At 40.2% G+C, this 22121-nt stretch overlaps 1 protein-coding gene across 1 annotated transcript in view; it reads left to right on the top strand.

The window, feature by feature from the left end:
* The first annotated feature begins 2095 nt into the window (after positions 1-2095).
* Positions 2096-22121, top strand: part of insra (insulin receptor a) — a 40434-nt gene continuing 20408 nt past the window's right edge. Inside the window, exons 1-2 of the mRNA XM_008334552.3 lie at positions 2096-2195; positions 12611-13159. Of these exons, the coding sequence (XP_008332774.1) occupies positions 2096-2195; positions 12611-13159 (649 nt within the window). The remainder of the gene's footprint in view (positions 2196-12610; positions 13160-22121) is intronic.

Genomic DNA, 22121 nt, shown 5'->3' with positions numbered 1-22121 from the left:
GAAAACCACAAATCATGTGCAAAATATTTAGAAAGAATTTGTTTGAACGCCAAATATGTCACAAAATAAATAAGCAGCATGTCCGCAGAAGTGTGTCTTGTTACTCTAACAAAATTAGGTGGGAAGCTGCTCAACATAACAACACCTTTGAGGGGCCCCTCATGTGACCCTGCCCCGGTAATTTGGAGTTTACTGCTCTACATTATATGTGGGGTTTTTAACCACCGGGTTAACCATAAACTGTCTATCTGCTTACTGTGCAGTTCAAGTTTACATAAAAACAGCAATTTTTCCCCCTAAAAAAAGTCAGTTACATAAAAAGATGGAATGCATTCACATGATTTCTTTTTGTATTTTCATCAATGTATCAATTATTACAGAGCATAAAATAAAAAAGATTTCTGTTTCCTTTATTTTATACTTACAATTCATAACATTATTAAAACAGATTTTGCTGTTACAACAGTGGTAAACAGACCCAGTAGGTGGCAGTAATACAACACCAAGGATGGAGTGCTGCTGTCGAACCAAGAGAAGAAAAATCAAAGTTTATGAGACAAAAATCTGATTCCTTAAAAAAGCAGACGCTCAAAAGAAATACATAGATTAAGGAAAAAGGAAAATCTCGTTTAAATCTCAAGTCTGTGAGAATATCTGGGAAAAAACAACTGACTGTTACATCAAATTTAATACAGTTTTTTCCCTAAAGGTTGACTGGGTCCGTGTTTTATATATATATATACATATATATATATGATCTATGGCTCTGTCTGTTCTTTGCCTCCTGATCATTCTCACTTATGTCTTCACTTTATGTGTATTGTATTTATGAATCAAATAACAGTCCGTGTGTGTTCCACTCTGCACATAACTGCTTCTTTTTTCTTTTTTTAACGGTCTGACACTTGGATGGGTTTGTAGTGTAATCCAATAAGCTCCAGTCCGTATTTCCCCTGAAGCCCATCTGGCTCACTGGCTGGGTTTGTTTACTGGTGGAGAGGCTGAGAAGGAGAAGAAGAACTGGATCCTGCAGGTCCTGCTGGAGAGGAGACTCTACTCGACCATCTACCTCTGTCTGTGCGAGAAGAGACGGGGAGAAAAATATTATCATAACAACTGCAAAACTTTACAGCAACGCCGTCGTTTCGCGTTCTGTCCCGTCGCACCAGGGAACTGGGGGAGCAGGAGCGTCACTCGGATCGTATCAATATTGATGTTACAGATAATTCCTGAATTATAATTTCTTTTTTTTTAATAAATAAATATAAAAGGGAAAGTGGGCTGTTGCTGCTGCTGCTGAGCCTCGACGTGAAGTGTTTGCCAGCTTTCCACAGTCTCACTGAAATCTCTGCACTGAGCAAAGAAAAAAAAAACAAAACAGCAAAGATACCAAAAAAAACGCTGCTATTTCGCAAACAGGCGAAGCAGCATTGAATCTGGATGTTTGCTCCAACGAAGAGGATTTTTTTTTAACCCAAAGACATGCAAACGTTGACGCCACGCATGCCACAGCCTGCAGTTAACGACTTCCATAACACTTCAGAGTTCAGATAAGTCTGTTCTTTTTGACAACTGTTTGTAGACACGCAGCCTTTTTGTGGTTGCATGTAAATTAATTGCATATAAACGGCGTTAGATTATTGCACGTAAAAGTGCTGCGGAGAAGACCAGCGCAAACTTGAGTGTGGCCTGGACTGGATCGAAGCTAGGCGGCTAACTGGCTCTAGCTCCTCCTTCCAAAGGGCAAGGGATCGTTTTAAACTTCTTTTTTCGTGACAGGGGACAACGTGAAGCTGCATGTTTTAATTATTCCTTGTTTATGGGAGAACACGACACGGGGCTGTGGTGCACGCGTGGACAGCGCAGGCTTCTAACTTCGGCTGCAGCCGCTGCAGCTTCAGCCTGTGTTTGACTGAACACGCTGGACTCGAACCTCCGCCCATCTTCCGGAATGTCTTTCCTTTATTTTTGTTTACCTGTTGGTCCACGCCGCAAAACAAAATCAGTCTCCTGAAGGCATCCTCCTTTATTTTAACAACAACTTTACCTCCCTCCTTTACCGAGGAATATATTTTTTTTATCAGACCGGAGCTGAATGGTGTGCTACCCAGAGTCAGTGATGTGTCTTCGGACTTTGTGTTTAGTTTTGACCGTCGCCTGCTTCGTGATGAGCTGTCATCAAGCCGCTGCAGAGAGTGAGTATCTGCTCCACACAGCTTTATCTGCACGAACATCAACCATTTTATCAGACTAAAATAATCCGTTATATCACTGTGTGCTCACTGCAACGACATTTTGGCGAAACGGAACGTGCTGTTACAAGTACGCAGTCAGAATGGAGGAAAAAGTTTTTATACGTGGTAGTGGGATTGGGACACATGGAAAATGATACGAATGGTAATAATTTAATGGCACAAAACTGAGAAAAAGAGTTTTAAAAAAAAATTGAGGAAAAAAGGTGTAAACATTATCATTTTAGATTTATATTTCAGGTAACGGTCAAAATAGTTCGTTAAATAGAAAGTATATTTGTAAAAAAATATTTCATCGATATTTATATCTAATAATAAATAATTTAATACATGGAAAATAAACAGTCAGGAAATATATAAATAAAGTTATACATAGAATATACGTATATGTTTATGTATATGTATAATGTGTATCTACTGTAGGTACACAAATCTCTACATACCTTATCATTCATTTTAAAAAGAAATATAATTTTTAAAACCCTGTTTAATTTGTATTCATACAAATAACCAATATGAGAGACAGAACATTTTTACTTTTTATTAATGATTTTAATTTTGGTTTGTTTCTCTAAATCCATGTAATGTATTCAGAAATCAGGTCTGAGGTAAGTCTGAATAAATTTGTATTTAAAGAAAAATATTATGATTATTATATTATATTATATTATTATGATTATTTTCTGAAATAAAAGACAAAATAGTTGGTGAGCACCACAGTTGTTGACCTTATATTTGAATTTCCAAATGAATAGACACAATGTATTGTAGTTTCTTCTTCCTAATGGTAAATTGATAAAAATCTGTACTTAGTCCTGTTGTTTCTGATTTAACCACATTTTAAGAAATATGCAGAGAATAAATAAAATCTATTCAGTTTATTGACCTCAGCACAGAAATCCCAAAGGAAACACCTGGGCCCTTAAATTATGTCTCTTGAAAGTTTCATCCAACATTTTTGAACTACTGTCAAAAAAAATAAAATAAATCTTTATTTTAATATAATAAAATAAATGACAATAAACAAGCAATCTACTAAAAGAGAAGAAAAATAATAATAATAGTAATAAGTGTCATAATAATATTTATATATGACCTCGCCGATTAACGTTGTTATTACAGAGGTATTAAAAGAGTCATTATTCTTCACTGCAGGCGTCCTGTTGCCATGCTGTCACAATGATTTCTTCTTGTTTAGTGATTGTTTTTGAAGCACATAGGCAGCAGGCTGTAGCCGGCAGCTGCATTGAAGGAACAAAGGTCAACACTTATCGGCCGTTTTAGGTCTGCGGGATCTGTAAACAAAATGTTTTGTCCCAAATAAGTCGGTGCTCTGAGATTTAACATGAATGAATTGAGTGTCCGGGCGAGGGACGAGACTTGATCTGTAGCTGTGGTCACTGTGGGAATGGAACAAAAAGCCCTGACAATCTTTTATATTCACAGCCCACAGACCCCCCTGATAACCACGTTAGTCAAACTCCACATTGGCTGCGTGAACTCAAACTGTTTTGTTTTTGTTTTTTTATTATAAGGAAATATTGTTTGTACCTACAGTATGAGGAAATACACAGCATCAGTGCTGTTTAAGCTGCTGTACTGTAGGTGTTTTCATTAACAACATGACCAGAGGTCACTTACCAGAGGTCAGTTCTGATGACCTGTGGTGGATGTCAGTCAATTGTTTCACAATCTTACAGTAAATTAGCAAGTGTGGTGGATGTCAGTCAATTGTTTCACTCATAAATCTTGCAGTAAATTAGCAAAATATTGTAGTTCCACCGTCATTTATTAAACATGTCTGCATGTTCAGCCTCTACCGCGTCATCACTAACCGTATATTAATTATTATTATTATATTTGACATTTGAACAAAGTATAATTACAGTAACTCTGGCAACTGCGAGTGTGACCTTCATGTTTATCAATTTGAACTCTTTTATTCCGGCAGAGAAAGTCAACCTCCCAGGCAACGTCATATAAATATTGAATTTTCTTGGTCAAATATTGTGAATACTGTAATATTGTAAATGTTTGATAACGTTCACCTCCACAAACACCGACCTCTCCTCTTCTCTGCACAATCAAACCATTCCTAATCACCATTAGTTATTATCTTATATAGTTTTATAATTTTAGAATTCTTTTTTTCGTCTTTTCTGGCACTTTGGTATGCATGCATGTGACAAATAAAGATTCTTGATTCTTCTTCTGCTTGATTGATTGATAAAAATAACAGTTGGTGATTGAACATATATTGGCTAATACGTCGTCCCTTCTGTTGTAAAGCCTCTTATCAAGGAGGAATTTTCAGTGTAGGCATTGGTTAAAGCTGTGAAGGCTGGCTGATATTTAGGCAAAATGGTTTCTCTGAAAATGTCTCTTTAAATGAAAAAAACAAACACCCAAATATATTCCTTTAATTCGAGCACAGAAGCACCATTACAGCAGCCTGCATTTAATCCAGTTTCTTCTGTGTAATGTTACGGGGAAACATTAGATTATATATTAAAGAGGAGTGTGTGTTACTGTTTACATGTTCTCTGTTTACTCACAACACGTGTACGTCCCCGGGCCCAGCTTCAGACTCGATGTAACAACGATCCATTGTAATCTGTCCATGATTCCTGTTCCCATGATTGGAAGGATGTTTGACACATTATCAGATTTTGGTGAAGGGAGAACGGAGTGATGTCAGAACCAGTCAGAACAAGACCGTAGAGATATAAATCAAAAAGTATGTTGTGTGTTTTTTTTGCGCTGCGCTCTCCTACCCCCAACACACACACACACACACACACACTACTACACATTGCTCCCAGACTTAAGTTTGAACCACAGAATGGAAGATTTGAAGCTGGGCCTCTCACTGGCTGGTTTCATGAAGTGTACTGAACAGCGTTGAAGGGAAAAACTCTTCCGAGGTTCTTTGCTGCTCAGCTCTGACGAGTTGCATGCTCATAAACATTTATTTATGGGCAGTGAAAACTCACCTACTTACTGTCGCGCTGCAGTTCGTCCAGACACCAGCATGTGTTTGGACGTGTACAAACTGAATAATAACTGAGTTACTAACAACGTCTGTGTCTTTGCATTCTTTTGTTTTCGTCTTTTCTCTTGTTGTTGGAAAGAAAAAAAAACGGTGGTTTACATCAACCACTGTGTCACCTCAAGTACAAAAATGTGGCTAAATGACCAAAACCTGATGACTTACGCCGCCCTTTTGTACATTAAATAGTACTGTTTCCAAGTACCCTTCAGTTGACTTAATAATAGTTATCATAACTGAACTTTTTTCAAAACTCTATTCTTCCTAAAAACAGATATTCTCACAGAAAAAATAAAATACAATTCCAAATCAATGATGATTTGTTTCAGATAAACTATAAATAAGTCCTTATGGCAATGTTTACAATGTAGACAAGGCCCTGATGCAGGTAGAGAATATCCACAAAGGGAAAAACAAACCATCAGAGACTATGGTAAAAGCAAAAGGACGGAAAGGACAAAAAAGACAGAAGGAACGTTTTGCTTTGAATTGAACAAGAATTTAAACACAGACCTTAAAATGTGCAACAATCTTTATTTTTTACAAAAGTCAAACACGACTTTGTAAAAAAAAAAAAAAAACCTGAGGTTGCACCTGGTGCTTTTTTTTTAAAAAAAAAAAACAGAGCAGGAAGTAAGTCTTTAAGATAAATATCTACTCATTACAACATTACACTTGGAAAGGTCCTGCACGTTATATATTGATAATTATGCTCAATAAAAGTCTAGCCTGTGTTGATGCGGTAACTTGCATTTCAGTGCGAGGTGTTTTTGTTTCCCAGAGGAGAACCACACCTCAAGTAAAACATTCTTGTTTAAACTGATAGTTACATGTACACATGGTTGGCAGTTCATCAGGTGCTTCTTGCGAAACCCCATATTGTGTGATATATATATATAGTACTGTAGTAAATCTTTGCTGTATGTAGGCGTTGATTTCTTCTTTTTTTTTGGAAAAACAAACTGTAGCTAAGTTTTATAGATATCCAGGAGGGCGTCTGTGTGCGTACGTTTGATTGGTATAAAGAAAGGTGACACTATAGAAAAAACATTGTAGCTATAAATGGGAAAAAAAAAAAATTAAATGTTTACCCTCCGGTGAGTTGACCCGGAGCATTTGATTGGTTTAAAAGTACTCATCTCCTGAGTAATATCTAAAAAAACGAGGCCTTTCTGATTCTTCAGAAGCGCTCTGTGAACGGTAGCTTAAATCCTACAACAACAGAGAGAGATCTTTGACCAAAGTCAGGTGAGCACCAATTAAAGACTAAACACTGTGATTAAATCAAATAGTTCCTCAGCTAAGGATTAATCTTATGGGCGTGCACACTTATGAAACAATCGGTACTTTTCCCCCTGAAAGATTATTTTTTTCAATTCATTTCAGTTCACAGCTTTTATTAAATGTGGGAAACGTTTTGAAATAATTTGTTATGTACCTTGTGTTCTTCAAAGAATGTCATAAAAACGAAAGATCTTTACAGCCGTCTGATATATTTAAATACTTTACTACTTAATGGAAGTATTTGAATGTTCTACTTGTCGCTGTCGCTTAGACAAATGATTAACATTGAACGAGTAATAGTTTCAGACAAATTCAGTCAAATTGGATAATTTAAATAAATCTTGAAAATGTAGGAAATACTATGTTAGGAACAAAAACCTCATTTCACCTCCGACTGTTTGACAAGATGTCAGATGTCTTTTGTTTTCTGTCATATTATTTTGCCGTGATCGTTTGATTATGAGGGTCAAACATCTATTTGTCCTGGACAGGTGTTTTTAACTGTTAAAAAATCAGGTGAGTTTTATTTCCCTGATGAGACGTGCAGTCACGAGGTGATGGAACTGTCACCTCTACGCACGCATCACTCACACACTTCCAGTGTTGTCTCAAGTACCAAAGGCATAAGGGTGTTTAACCTGAGCACAAAGGACTGGATCATTGTTGTCATGCTCAACAATAGTCATGTAATTCTAGATGACAGGTTTAAAAATATGCACATCGTGAAATATGACACACCTGCACTCCAAAGGTGTCTGTCAAGAAAGCTTTATGTGACACATCTTTACCTTTGACACCGTGCTCCTGTTAGGAGGAAGTCACCTTGTTGTTACGCTCCTACACTCTGAGGTAATGATTAGCGCACTGCCAACACGGCCCGTTCGCCCATGTGAACTTAAAGGTTTTAAACCGACTGATAGGTTTTGTGTCACAGCCCATAAGACTTAGAGCAGTTTCTTTTTTCTTTTTTCTTTTTTTTTAAGCTTCACTTCTCCCATTTGACTTCAGATAAACTTTCCGATTCACGGGTTTTGAAAAAAATAAATAAAAACAGATTGCGTAGTTTAAAATGAGGAACAAAATGCAAAGATTGAAAACAAGGTGGAAACCAAGTAAAGATGACTTCAAAACGAGTGAAACTCAGACCAAATGTTGTGATTATTTTGGTATTAGATGACTAGAGTGTTTTTAGTCACATTTAATTTAGGAAGAAATCTCTGTTTTTGACAATAGAGGCGTAATACAAGACTCAGCTCATTCAGCAGCGTAAGAGAGTAGATCTGAAGTATAAAAGACAGCTGGAGCAAAACTGATTGAACAGTGAGCCTAAAAAACAAACCTTTTACTGCATATGTGCGCGCCATCCATTTTTGTTTTCTGTAAACAGAGAAATGTTGAGATGATCAAGAACGGACTTGTCTCTGTGGTCATGGTGAATATTTCAGTTTTAGGGAGTGGTTATAAATATTTGAAACGCAACATGAAATATTACAGAGATAAAACATTTCATTAATTGTTATACTCTCAGGTTAGACCAACCAAATCCATTATGGTGGTCCTAGAATCTTATGACTGGATCCTGGACCTGAAGAGTTGACAACGTCTAACTCCATTCTCCATAATAAAACGTATGATCACATTCAGCAGGTACTGGAGCTGCAGCGGCTCAGTCAACGTGCTGTGTTCTTGTCCCTGCCATCTGTAGAAAACAAATAAATAATATCTGTGTGTACGTCTTATCACTGCACATGCAAACATACTGTAAGAAAACAAATAAATAATATCTGTGTGTGCGCACATGCAAACATACTGTCTGAGAGCTCCTGAGGCGTGCTTTCATCCCTTGAGCATGATCTCCAGGTTGTAGTAATATCACTGAATAACTGCTGTAGTATCTGATCCTGTGTTGTTGACGAAAGGTCAAAATCCTGTTTTATTATCCAACGTTTAGGAACCTTTTGAAGGAGAGCCATTCGAATCTGATTAAAGATTGAAGTGTGTGATTAACAGTAACAGTTATTTCTCAGTGACTCGATTTCTCAGATTAAAGAGCATCTTCAGTGTAGTAAATACATTTTCTAGTTTCTTATTTTTGAGGTTTACATCACACACACTGGTCTGTAAACAGTGAATGTACCTCGACACCCTGTCGTCCTGTGGACCTGTGGTTAGTTTAGGTGCAAATTGAAGAACAACAGAACAGGCACATCTTAGTTTCAGGGAAGTGTTGCAATCACCGCTCTGTGTGTGTGTGTGTGTGTGTGTTCTTGCTCATCGGGGCCTCACCTCTCTGTGAGGCCCAGCAGTAATGTTCACTTTCAGTAGTACAGCCCTCCGAGCCCCTTCACTCATGCAGCTCCCCCCAGCACAACACGAGTGCCTGTTGGTGCCTGCAGCTGACGAGAAATTACAGTGGATCAGAGCCGTGAACAGATGTGAAAATGAAAGTTTCTTCACTTTCTGTCTCCCTCTTTGTCAGTGAGAGCTACTGTACGTGCACTGTCCAGTCAACTGGATGTTGATTTAAATTTAGGACTCTCATGTGACTCCGCCGTGCATGATTTGCATCCTCACATTTGGCCTGATTTATGGCGAGCACAACAGAACATGTTCATCAGGGTGTGTGTGTGGAGGCATAAAATTTGACATGCGTGTGACGTGTTGGGTCGTGGTGTTATGACCGCTGATGTCAACGTGTTGTTTACTGTGCTACGGACGTCTCTTGTTCACATTTGAAGCACGTTGTAAATTTCACCATTTTTATCACTTATTTGAGAGTTGCATTGTTTCGACGTCAGGCTTTTATTCTTCGATTAGCGACGAGCAACAAATTGACCAAAGATTGTTAATCTGTCATTTTCTCTGTTCCTGAAATGGACACCGTGTCAACTTTGACTCCACTTGATTACGTTCTCAAAGTACACAAAACCACTAAGAACTTTGACAAATATTATGATGTATTCTTTTACTTGGTTTAATTTATAAATCAATAAAAATAAGAAAAAATAAAATAAAATTTCAGTCCAAAACATTGGGTTTCTGATGCAATTTGTTTTACAGAGTTATGACAGTAATATTTTGACTGTACTGTCTTATTTTGGGGATTTGTTTTTACTCCTCCAGACTTGAATTGATTGATTATATACTTGAAAAAAACATTGTTGAAAAATTTCCTGACACCTTAAAATCACTTTACTTAAAAAAAAGCACATTTTTAATAAATAAACAATTAACTTGTCAAAATATTTAATTAAGAATGTTGAAAAATTTCCTGACACCTTAAAATTACTTTACTTTTTTAAAAAAAAAACACATTTTTAATAAATAAACCATTCATTTATCAAAACCTTTAATTAAGAACAATTCAAGGATTGTTATCCTTTTTTAAAATGTATAATTTAATAAAAACAAGACCACAGTTATTATCTGTATACGTATTTTCACATAATTTCTCTTATAAAGTGTTAATTTTATTTTAAAAATCCATGGTCGTCCTGCTGTAGTAACAGGGATAGAGTCTAATGGCATGAGCCAATAGAAATCTGTTCCTCTAATGACCCTAACGGCTGGTTTGTAATGCCATTGTGGTGTTTGGCCGTCTGGCTCAGAGTAGGTGACGTATGAGGAGCCAGCTTAGTTGCTGTAGTAACCTTTGTGTTGTCTACCAGATTTTTCTTTCCCTCCTAATTCTGTCCTGCACCTGGTTTGTTTTGCCTGATTTGTGTCCGTCGTTGCAGACTAAACTCCGTCACCTTCACTGCCACAACAAAACTTGTGTATGTGCCTGTGGGGTGGTGGTGGTTTTTTTTTTTTTTTTGGTTTTTTTGGAGTTTTCTTTTCCCTCTCACTTTTGCCAGAGTTTTGTTCCTAAACTAAGTATTCGCACATGGTGAACTCAGCCTGGCCAGTTCTTTCTCCGCTTTAAAATTCCTCACTTACACACCAGGGCTGCCATGTTCCAGTTTCCAATGCGAGCCACTATTGGTACGGCTGGAGTGTATTAGATTTTCTATTGGGAATGTGGTGCTAAAAATACTGGGCAGGCTGAAAGTGTACACTGATAGGAGTTTGGACTCGCTGCCCTGTGATGGCTTGGCTTCTCCACAGGGTCACTCAGTCTTCAGCTGCGTCCACACAATCACTATCTCCCTGTATTGTGTGCTGACAGCGTTCTCGGCTGATAAACAGTTTTCTTTGGCCGTGCGTGTGGAATCTTAAAGCCTTTTGTTGTCACTGTTTTCCTAAAGAGTCCGTTACTCTGCAGTCCGCTGGCTGTGAACATGTTGAAAGTACAGTTTGTTTGTTTTGTTTTTTTGGAAAAAGTGCACACCTACTGAAGGCAGTAGGATTCAGGTTGCTCTCAGTTGGCCCTAGTTTTAAACATGTGTTTTGAGATACTGTTCGTACGTATTTCTAGCTGGCATCATACATTTTCTGTTCAGGCCCAGTGATTGGACGGAGTCTGTGTGCATAGGTAAAGCAGTTGTCTGGTACCGTTACGCAACAGAAAGTGTAAAATGACTCTGTGCCATAAAGACCTGCACGCCGCGCTGTTATGTCACCTTCCCACAGGGCTAACCAGTTGGCCTGATGCGCCCATCTCAACGGTGGGTCGCTGGGTAAACAAACACAGCTCTCTCACCAGGCAGCACACCTCCAGCTGCACCCGTGACTTGTGAACTGTAAAACCGGGCCTGGAATGTCCCGCGATGCACCTGCAAAAGAAAACAGCTTTATGACCACCATTACTTTATTGCGTTATGTCACAAGCACATGCGTGTGACAAAGAGGTTGGCACGTCTCCAGAGAGAGAGCTTAGGAAACCCTCATTACGGTTGTACTCCACTTCCCACATTGCGAAGTGTTTGATATATTTTGCAGAAGTATTCTGGAGCACAGACGGTTCACTGCTCAGCTGCAGCTCAGATGACGTTCAGCAAAGATCTGATGTGTTCCCCTGGTGTCGGGAAACCACTCAGAGTTTTGATAATTTACAAGTTTGCTAAGACTTTCTCAAATATTGTCGGACAAGCGTTTCCTGAGTATATGTATTCAAAATATGAAGGTATCATTTTAAGGTGCAGTGTTTCACACATCTGTTCAACGGCATAGTGAAGGAATTACTCGTTAAATCTGATCATGTGTCTAAGTCACGACTGACAATGTTCCATATCTATTAACAGTCTATTAGTACACCATTCCCACTCATAGTCAAATATGTTTAAAGCATTAGCTATGTTTTTTTTTTTTATGGTTTTGAGTTACAGTAGCAACACACATCATCTCGGCACAACCGAGGATGAGTTCCGTCTCGCCGTGATGACAGCGCTCCTTATTTGATGGTGGCCTGCTGCCAGATATGTGGTTTCTAAACAAAATGTCAATGAAAATAGTCTGGTCTTCATCAGTGTCAGAGAAGCAGCTGCACACTTTTCAGTAAAGTAATCCCTCTAATGACTTGACGACACCTCTTTCTTTCCCCACCTCCTCCAGCCTGTCTAACTTCGTGAACCCTGTTTTTCCAGTTCAGAGAGCAGACGTGTTGCCTAATGTCCTCGGCCGTGCTCGGCTGCAGCAATCAGACGTTAGGAATGTTTTCTCCACATCCAAAAGTCATCGTTGTGCCACTTCGTACAGTGGTACAGCAGTCGTACTGCTGTCCACCAGCCTGGGAGCTGTTACCTCAAAGTACAGCTCTTTTATAGTGGATTTATTTCTGTATACATTTTAAAAAAAGTTCCTCTTTGACACAAATTAAATTAAATTTTTAGTGAATTAAATCTCAACTGTGATACCGATACATGAACGTGCCTTTTGTTTTCACTACATCAGAGCAAAACCTTTTAAAATATAATTTAATCTTATTTTAACCTGGAAATAACAAGTCACTTTTATACATTTGTGATATATATTTTTTTTAAATCTCTTCTATTCTTTATTTCCAATCTTGTCTCTGGATGTTCCCCTTTTTTCTCTTTTCTTGATGGTGTCAAATAATGATGTCCTTCATTTCTTGTCTTCACAGTTTGTCCCAAGCAGGACATTCGAAACAGTGTGACCAGCCTCCAGGCCCTCGAGAACTGCACCGTGATCGAAGGCCACCTGAAGATCTTGCTCATGTTCAGGACCAAGACAGAGGACTTCCGGGGCCTCAGTTTTCCAAAGCTCACGGTGATCACCGACTACCTGCTGGTGTTCAGGGTCTACGGCCTGGAGAGTCTCAGCGACCTCTTCCCCAACCTGACGGTCATCCGAGGCAACAACCTGTTCTTCAACTACGCCCTGGTTGCGTTCGAAATGCTCCAGCTGCGTGAGATCGGCCTCTACAGCTTGATGAACATCACACGAGGAGCTGTGAGGATCGAGAAGAACCCAGATCTCTGTTACCTTTCCACTCTGGACTGGTCCAAGGTTCTGGATTCGGTGGCGGACAACTACATCATGGCCAACAAGAATGACAGGGAGTGTGGGGATGTGTGTCCCGGGGCAGCCATCGGAAAGACCACCTGTCCCACCACGACCATCAACGGACAGTTCAGCGAACGCTGCTGGACTCAGAACCACTGTCAAAGAAGTAAGAATACTTTTGATTTCATTCTATAAACAAAGACAGTAATTCTTGGACGTGAAAAGACGTTCATAAAAGACGAAGCCGTCGGCGGCGGCGGTCACTTCCTGAATTACATGTGTAATATGTGTGTATATATGTATATACACATACATTACATGTATTTACTCTACACATATACACACATATGTACATATATGTATATGTTTATATATATTTACATATACATATAAACACACACATTTGTACATATAGTATATGTAGATATGTGTGTGTGTATTGTGACAAATTTTAATTTTATTTCCTTTAAACTTTGAAAAGTCAGTGGAGTGGAGTCATGTGCTCATGTTTAGGACTTAAAAAGTTCTGTGTGTAAACAGCCTGTGTTCCTAATGTGATCCTACAGTCGACCAGTCAGGCTGTTAGTCTTCACTCGGACTGGGCCGTAGTTCTGTCCTCCGTGTGGAGGAGGTAAAACATGTGCTGCTCTGCCCGTGTCCTGGCTTTGGCAGTGAAATGACGAGCCCACTCGCTGCCGGCTGCCAAAAGTCCAGTGCAATGAAGAATTTTGTGGATGGGTGATGTGTGAACACCTCAGCTCACACCGTTACGTAACGATGTCCTGGACCCATGTCTCTGCCTCTGTGTCTCTTTCATTCATGTGTGTGTTTGGTGTCGCGGCCGTGCACTTTCTACAAAGTTTAGTAAAACCATTTGTTTGCTTTTGCCCTTTCCAGTGAATAGCTGTTTTTTTAATAGCTTTTCCACTTATTACTTTTGGCTTAAGGTAATTTCACTCAGTCATTACAAAAGACTTAAAGACATTTGCAGAGCGGGCCCAGGCGGCTCATTGTCAGATTGTGGCGATGTGGTGAATGTCAGGGTGGATATGTTACATAAAAGCTCTCTTAGCCTATGGTTTTCTAATTGTTTGCCATTTTCTCCTGATGAATCAACAGCAGATGTTCGCTGGCAAGTACTGATCCCCGGCCATGGGACTGCGACGGGCACGGGCAGGGCCTGCGGTCTTGTGGTCTGGGATCTGTGGGTTTTTTTGCCTACTTTCACTAAAGCATGAAAAGAGCCGTCAAGCCCCAGCTCCGACCACAGGAGAGAGAGAGAGAGAGAGAGCTGGGCTTCTGTGCCCTCCTCAGATGTAGTACTTTTTATAGACTGACTGTAGTTCTTAAAGCTGGTTAAATGTTGCACTTTTTCCCCTCTGTTTACCTGCTGCTGCAGTGACTTCATTGTTTTGCAGTTCATGCCGTACTTTTTACAACCTCATTTATAGAAGCCTGAGCTTGTGTAACACTTTGCTACCCCCCCCCCCCCCCCACGTCTTCTGTTGGGTGCTCAGCTTGTTTCAGCCATTTCTCCATACCATTCTTAAATCAAGTCAATATGAGATCCAATCTCTGCTTCTTTAATCTTCACCGATTGAGGAACGTCTTCATCAGTTGTTGTTTTGAGAAAACAGGCAGGGTTAAAAGAAAAAGGAAAAGAGGTAAAATATGGATTCAAATCGAAAGACAAATACACATTGGTACGCAGTAATCATACTTGAAGACCTAAATAATTCTATCACCGCCGTTGGAGGTTAAAGTACACGTTAACTGTGTCTGTATTATAGTTCAAAAAATGTTTCTCCATTTCACAAATTCTTGTACGATCAACATGAAAAAGGTGTTGCCACCACATATAAACACATGCGTTCAAAAAGAACAAGTCATGGTGATGTGGTCAAAGAGTCAGACCTGACAGCAGCTCACACACACACACACACACACACACACGCTCCACCAGGAATAAAACAAAGCTGCAGGACCACAGGGCTTGGCCCAGCTCCTGTGTTTAGACTCTCAGTCCGTATCTATTCCCAGCTCTTTGAACAAAACAGCCTGCACTAATTCCCCTCGCCGTTTTATGGTGGAGGAGGTGCGTCCGTTTGCTTAAGTGGCAAAGCAGGGCTGCAGGAGATGCTCTTTATCAGAGGTGATTAGACCTGACCACAGGCTACACTAATACACTCCTTACAGACAGCTGTCACAACAACAAACACAGACATGCGTCACTGTGTGCAGCAGCTTTGTTGCCTCACCAAGAGTTTTATTTGAGATGGAATTATCAGGCTTTCATGTAAAGAAAAAAATGTTTTTCCAGGATTTAGACAAGTTTTTTTTTCTCTGAAAACACAAGAAAAGATTAGAGTATTCCTTGAACTTTGCCGTACTCAAATACAAAATTTGTATTTTAGGTCATTTCCAAAATTAATTTTAAACTGAACTAGAAAGCTTTATAAGAGTTTATACTATATCTGAGATGTGTTCTTAAAACATTTAGCGTTTACTAAAAAAAAACCAAAACCCCAGCTTTATCTTCCTAAATGTCTTGGATCATAGTTAACGGGAACATTAAGGTTTTAACGTGTAATTTACTGTGAAATCAAAGTGTCAGGCAGTCGTGTAAACTCTCATTCAAAGATAAGAGGCATATGAATTCACTGGCATTTGGGCTGTTGTGTAGCACAACTTGTCAGGCTGTAAGGATGACAGCTCAGTCTGAGACACACTGGCAGCTGAAAAAACTGGCTCCGATTCAGCCGGAAAATCTGCAGCCACCACATGGTGTTTATGACTGCTGAAGTGAACGCACTTGTCCTCAAAATGATTTGGAACCATTTATTTGTGAGACGTACAGTGTGAATGGGAGGAGTCCGGCAGCTGTCCGAAGGATCGGATGTTTTTTAACTTTTAACTCTCAAAACCTACCAGTTAAATGGGATTGTATGTATGCAGTACATCAAAATACACATAAACAGATGCTTAAAATGACTTTTAATCATGTATATTTTATATCAGCGTCTGAAGTGTGGCTCGGTGAACACAGAGTGATAAATCCTGCCGGGACAGACCTTGTCTCGCGCTGGTCCTTTTTGTGGAACCTTTTATGACACAGGTCCTTTGCAGAGCTCTGGGCGATTCCCAATAAACCAGCAGTTATTTCCCAGGAGGCCAATATTTTGCACACATTATTCAAAAGTGATCTTAATTATCTACATCTGTGAGAGATGATGATGAGAAACCCGAGGGGAAGTGTCCTCCGCCACCACTGCAGCTTTCACTGCATTTACATCTGTTACATGTTTAATGAGCTCCCTCAACGTGGAGCATTAGCATACTAATCTTCCTCCCCCTCCTCCTCCTCCTCCTCCTCCTCTTCCCTCTCCTTCTGACTGCTTTGGCTCTCGACTCCCTTGTTCCACGTTTGCACCCGTGGCCTGTGAACGCCAGGAGTGCACGGCTGTTTTGTCGCATGTTGTGACATTTAGTTTATTACCGTAATCGGTGCCAGGTCAGGTGAGGGTCCACTGCCAGATCTAAATTTAATCACTTCACATTTGTCTGTGGGCTAATCATGAGATAAGGTCGGAGATGCCTCAGGGTCAGTGTGTGTTCGATGGCAACACAAACACGAACTGTAAATCTTGTAGAGACATAACTCGCTTGTTGGTGTTTGCTGCCATTGTTTAGTCTTGCTGCTAGGAAACGCGAGCGTGACACGGGCGTGTAATCGTGGATATGAAGACATCAGTCATTCACGTTGGCTGCATCGGAAGGAAAAGAGAGGTCACCTGTCAGGGTAAAAGGAGTGGTCCACGCTCGGCGTTGACCTCCGCTCTTCTCCGTGTTGACGTGGTTGCAGCGCCGCAGTGCTCAGCGGTGCCTCCACGATCCTTTTCCACTCTGAACAATGGAGGTTGTCCAAGTTCTTCCCAATTGTTTCCTGTCTTTGTGGACGTGCTTCCTCCCAGAGGTTATGAATGGACGTGTTGGCCTGAAGTGACGCCCTGGTAGCATTAGACACTTTTATGAGACCAAAATACTTCTGGGTGACCCAGGAAGGTCAGCCGTGCAGGAAGGAAGACAAACTAGTAAATCTGTCTGAGGGGAATTAGAAGGATATTGTTAAACACCTTGATTATTTTTAAGGCCGAAGTGAAACTGACATTGATAGAACCCGTAGCTTTTTTATATTTTTATTTGCCATATGTGGGTTATAAAAAGCCAAAGTGGTGGTTTGGACTTTTCATAGAGTTTACTAGTGTGAATGTTGAGATACATCTGGAAGGGTCAGAACTCCTGTGGTCTGCTGCCTTTTTTTTTTGTTACATTTTGCATTTTAAACTTATTTGCTATTTATTTTTAAACAAGAGAAGCTTTGACTAAAGTTGGCTACCACGTGTGGAATGACAAATATGTCGGAAAATACTTGAGTGGGTATTTTGTTCGTTGACTATATAATCCAGTTAATAGACCTCACTTTGTAGATTAAATGTCAGGCTGTTTGACCTGATTCCTTTTATAGACAACTGCTATGTAATCAGGTATGAAAGTTAAAAAAAATATATCAGATATAAATATATCAGACAAGACCAGACGTGAATATATTGGTCATCTGGTGTCCAATTCACACAGGGTGACGTTTTCCCTGAGCCTCAACAGTTTGCTGGTCAGTATGTAAATGAAGTCTGACCAGTGTCAGATATATCTGTGATCATCTTTATCAAACACGACTCATCCTAAGTTCAGCCCTAATGGACGCTTCAGGAGGCTCATGTCTTTGTGAGAACCACTGGTACTTATAGGCTCAGTGGATCACAGGAGTAAAGGATCTTAAGAGCTAACAAAAAGCAGTATGTGCGCACACACACACACACACACACACACACACTGAGTCCTTTCCTTTGAGCTGACTTAACTGCTCTGGCACTCTGTTCTCTGGAACTGCACCCTGCGAACCCTCGCTACTGGAGCCATTCCCATGGAATCCCAGACATTTCAGGCATTCGTGAAAGCTGGGGCCGGCAGGCGTTTCTTCACCGCTGTACGTGCTCACACTTAGCATAGACGCTGGATTTACAGCATCTCACTTCTGTTTTGCTTCTGGTTTAATCACACAAACCAGATTGTTGTTTTATCTCCAGCGTCACCGGCCACTTCGATCCAGATGTTTGAGCAGCAGTTTCTGTCCTGTTACAGGGTCTTTAAGGCTTAATGGGAGCCAATGAGGCAGCTCCAGTTTTTTTCTCTTTTCACCACCCACACTCACAGCAGCTCCTGTAGCCGATTTTAAAACAATTTGAATAAATAGATGGTTAAATAAATGAATGAATGAATTAAACATTCTTCACTCCACACTTGTTCATAAAAAATGAACAAATTAAAATTCTTCCAAAGACACATTGACGTCACAAATGCGTTTGATGCTGTTGTTCTCGACAGACTCTCGAATCTCGAGAAGGTTCAAGGATGCAGTGCGTGTCAGCTGCCTGTCAAACAGCCAGTGTAATTGTGCATCAGCAGTTGCACAGTGTTGATCATTTCTATTCCAGTCACGGAGAAACTGGATATTCTGCCTGTAGATAATGGTAACATTACAAACACAAAGTCGTTTGCCGTGTTGTTTGTGCTTTCCTGTGCTGTTAATGGAAGCTGTGCAGGGTTAATGAAAGTGTTTACGGCTGCTGTGCTTTACCTGTGTCACTTCAACTAAGCCTGGCTGACGCAGCTGCTGCTGCTGCTGCTGCTGCTGCTGCTGCTGAGTCAGAGCACAAACCAAGGCCACATCAGAAAATAAATAAGAGAAACAGTTGCAGTCATTAGCTGCTGCTTTGTTTTTTTAGGTCATGCTGAGGTCACTGTGGTTTTCTGACACCTAAATCAACTTTACTTTAGGTCAGGTGAACGCCAGATGTTTTTTTTTTCTTTATGGCATCGTTTTTCTAGGCCTCCTTTTGTAAAAGATATATAAAACTATTCAACATTTGTCTAAGCCAGTTGGAGGGTTTGACAGGATGTTTGTGTTTTAGTATTTGACATGAAGGATTCTACCCTGCCTTTATGTTTTCTGGTTTTTCCAGTCAACACTCACTGTTTTGCATCTTTATCTTCAACATCCAACATCATGTCATTATACTGTAATGTTCAGACCTTCTCAACGTGGCTTGTCTCCCTGGTCAATGTTCCACATGCTCCTCCTATATGATCATTCCACATTCAGAAAAATGGAGAATGTTACATCAGGAAAGTCATCTGGTAAAAAAAACAAAACAATAGTTCTCTTAGCCTATTTATGCTTCCAAAACTATTAGCCTGCTGTACAGAGTGTGGGGGAACTTCAGTCATTTCAAGCTCTGGTGGATTAGACTCATTGTGAGCCTTTGTTACTGCAAATGAAACCCGTATGTCTTAGTCAACTGCACCTGCAAACCACGACAGAATAAAACACAAGTTACAGGTTGACCCAAAAAAAAAACCCCAAAACATTCTGAATATGCTGCAAAATGCACCTGACACAAATGTGCAGTTGTCTCTGCAATGACAATAAATACCTGTCAGTTGGTAGGTTATCCTAAAATGGCTGTTTAACTTGTTGTTTCTCCCATGTTGTCCGTTGACTAATCTGACTGTCAACAGTGGCATCTGAAAAGCCCAGAGTGTAGAAACTTTGACAAGTCAGCATTTTCATAACAGTTTGTTCCTAGGAAGGTTGTTCAATGCTGGGCCTTCAGCAAAAATTTACTTCCATAAGAGACTAAATAGTACCCTTGTCATGGCCGTGGAATTTTAATTACCGACCAGCACAGTGCCGCGGTCCAATTTGGCATTAACCCGGGTCTTAATATGATCTCAACACAAATTGCTTCAATGTACTGTTATTTCATCAGCGCTCTGAGAGGGACGTGGAAAAAACTCACCGCAGTGATTTTCAGGGATGACTGTGGTTAATGAATATCACAGAGGCTTCTCATTTTAGGGCTGAAATCCACCTTTTTTTGGGGGGGGGTGAGGGGGCTGTGTAAATAACTGTCATCCATATGAGTTCCATGTCGAAGTAGAAATGAAAGTGTTTTCATTGATTCATCCTGTGCAGCATCTCAGTCACCTGCAAAACAAGAAAATAGAAACAAAATAAAGTTCAGTCAGAAATGTTATTTTTGGTCGGGGTTTTAGTGATGATCTGAGTACACGCTGATGGTCGGGGTTTTAGTGATGATCTGAGTGCACGCTGAGTGGACCACGTAGACAGAAAAAAAATCATACTTAATATAAGCATGTGATTAAAGAAAGAACCTTGTGCTCCCCCTCCCACCCTGGCCCCCCCCTCTGGGTGATCAGACGTGGCGTGGGGTCTCAACCTTGAAAACATTATCGACAAGAAACAACAAACAAGAAACAAGAAACTAGAAACAAGCCTCTTGTTCTTCTACAGTGGACTCGCTCCTGTTGCTCCCTCTCTCCCTCCCTCTCTCTCTCTCTCTCTCTCTCTAGCGTTACTAATACAGCTGCACTGGGACTGATTATGGCCGAGCTTTGATATTTTTTTATTCTAGCATAAATATTTTAGACAGCGAGTGGTTTGTTTTGGTGTTTACGGAGAGCGGTGCTCCGCTTGTTCTCTCGTCGGCCCTGCGCACATATCTGACGACTGACATCAGTGACCAAAATGGATGCCGCCGCCGCCCCATCCCTCACACAATGTTTGCACTATTTGGTGTCTGTGAAAAGATCACATCACAGAACAAAATCAAAACTTTCCTCCCAGATGCGTTCAATTTGTGAGAGTGTGTTCCATGTATTGTCAGTGGTTAGAACTGATTACAACAAGGCACCAGCTCACCACTTGTCTGGGTTTTGATTTACAAAAGCAATTCTGGGCAACTTTAAGGAGACTTTTGTCATTGGTGTGGCCATAAAATGGATGAAAGGCTTGGATTCAGTGACTCTGAAGAGTTGCTGAAGGACTAAAGAGTAGAACTGTGTTTTAGACACGATGAGGCGTAGACAGGTGTGAGGTGTGGAGCTGTGGACCGTCAACAGAATTACATCAGAAAGTACAAGGTCAAAAAGTTCCAAGACAGAGTTTTTTTTTTTCTAATTTTTAAATATAGTTATGTCAAAGGCGTCGACAGCAGCTTTGTACAGTAAGACATCAAGTGCTACACTTTATTTTATTTTCATTTTCAAATCTCAAAAGTAAATAGTAGTGTATAATTTTCATCCAAATTTTAATGGAGGTCGGATAAAATATAGAACCCTTGCAGCAGCTTTGTTTTATTTCCTATATGTCATTTTTTATTTCCCCAAATAATAATAATAATAACTACTTGTTCTTTTCTTATGCTTACGCTGCATTTCCCACAGAAGCATTTTGTATAAAAAGTTATTAAATTTGACAAAATGCCTCTGTTTTCTCTCCTTCCACAAAAGTTTTAAATATACATGACAAGCACTAATGAAAACGGGGGAAAAGGCAATACATCTCACTTGAGTTCAGCTGACTGCCTGCTACAACGTCTGCTTTTTTTAAATTTTCTCTCACACACGTCTTAGCACTGCTGCTTTTTCTGACTGGCTGGGGGGGAAGAGAAGAGAAGAGAAGAAAAAATAGAATAGAATAGAAAAGAGAAGAGAAGAGAAGAAAAAATAGAATAGAAAAGAGAAGAGAAGAGAAGAGAAGGACTCAAAGGGTTAAAGCATGTGTCTGTCTTGCTTGGAGATGGGAGAGGCCATTTGAATGGCTAGCTACTGCAGCTAGCCAACACATTGGCTCAGGCTGAGGGTGGATCTGCTGCTGCCTCTGTGCTCAGACATGGAGCTCCCGCCTGCTGGATCAGGAGTCTGTGAGAGCAGACAGCAACGCTTTTGTGCGTTTGTGTCGTGCACGTGTGGGTGTGCATGCATTCAAGGCAAAGTTGAAGACTGCTTTCCAAATTTACTTCAGAGATCGGTGGGAATTCAGATGGAAAATATAAATATGTTCTCTTAGGAAATCCCACTGTGCAGTAAAGTCACTAGTCCAGCCAACAGATGCAGATAAAAAGGTGGTTATGTCATTTGTTTCTCTCAGGCTGAGCCCCTTCACCCCCCCCCCCCCCCCCCCCCCGCCTCCCGGCGCGCCTCACTCC

This window comes from Cynoglossus semilaevis, chromosome 20 (assembly GCF_000523025.1).
Source record: "Cynoglossus semilaevis isolate Cse_v1.0 chromosome 20, Cse_v1.0, whole genome shotgun sequence".
NCBI classification, from domain to species: Eukaryota; Metazoa; Chordata; class Actinopteri; order Pleuronectiformes; family Cynoglossidae; genus Cynoglossus; species Cynoglossus semilaevis.
Note: the sequence above shows the minus strand (reverse complement) of the source record. Positions and strands in the feature narration are given on the sequence as shown.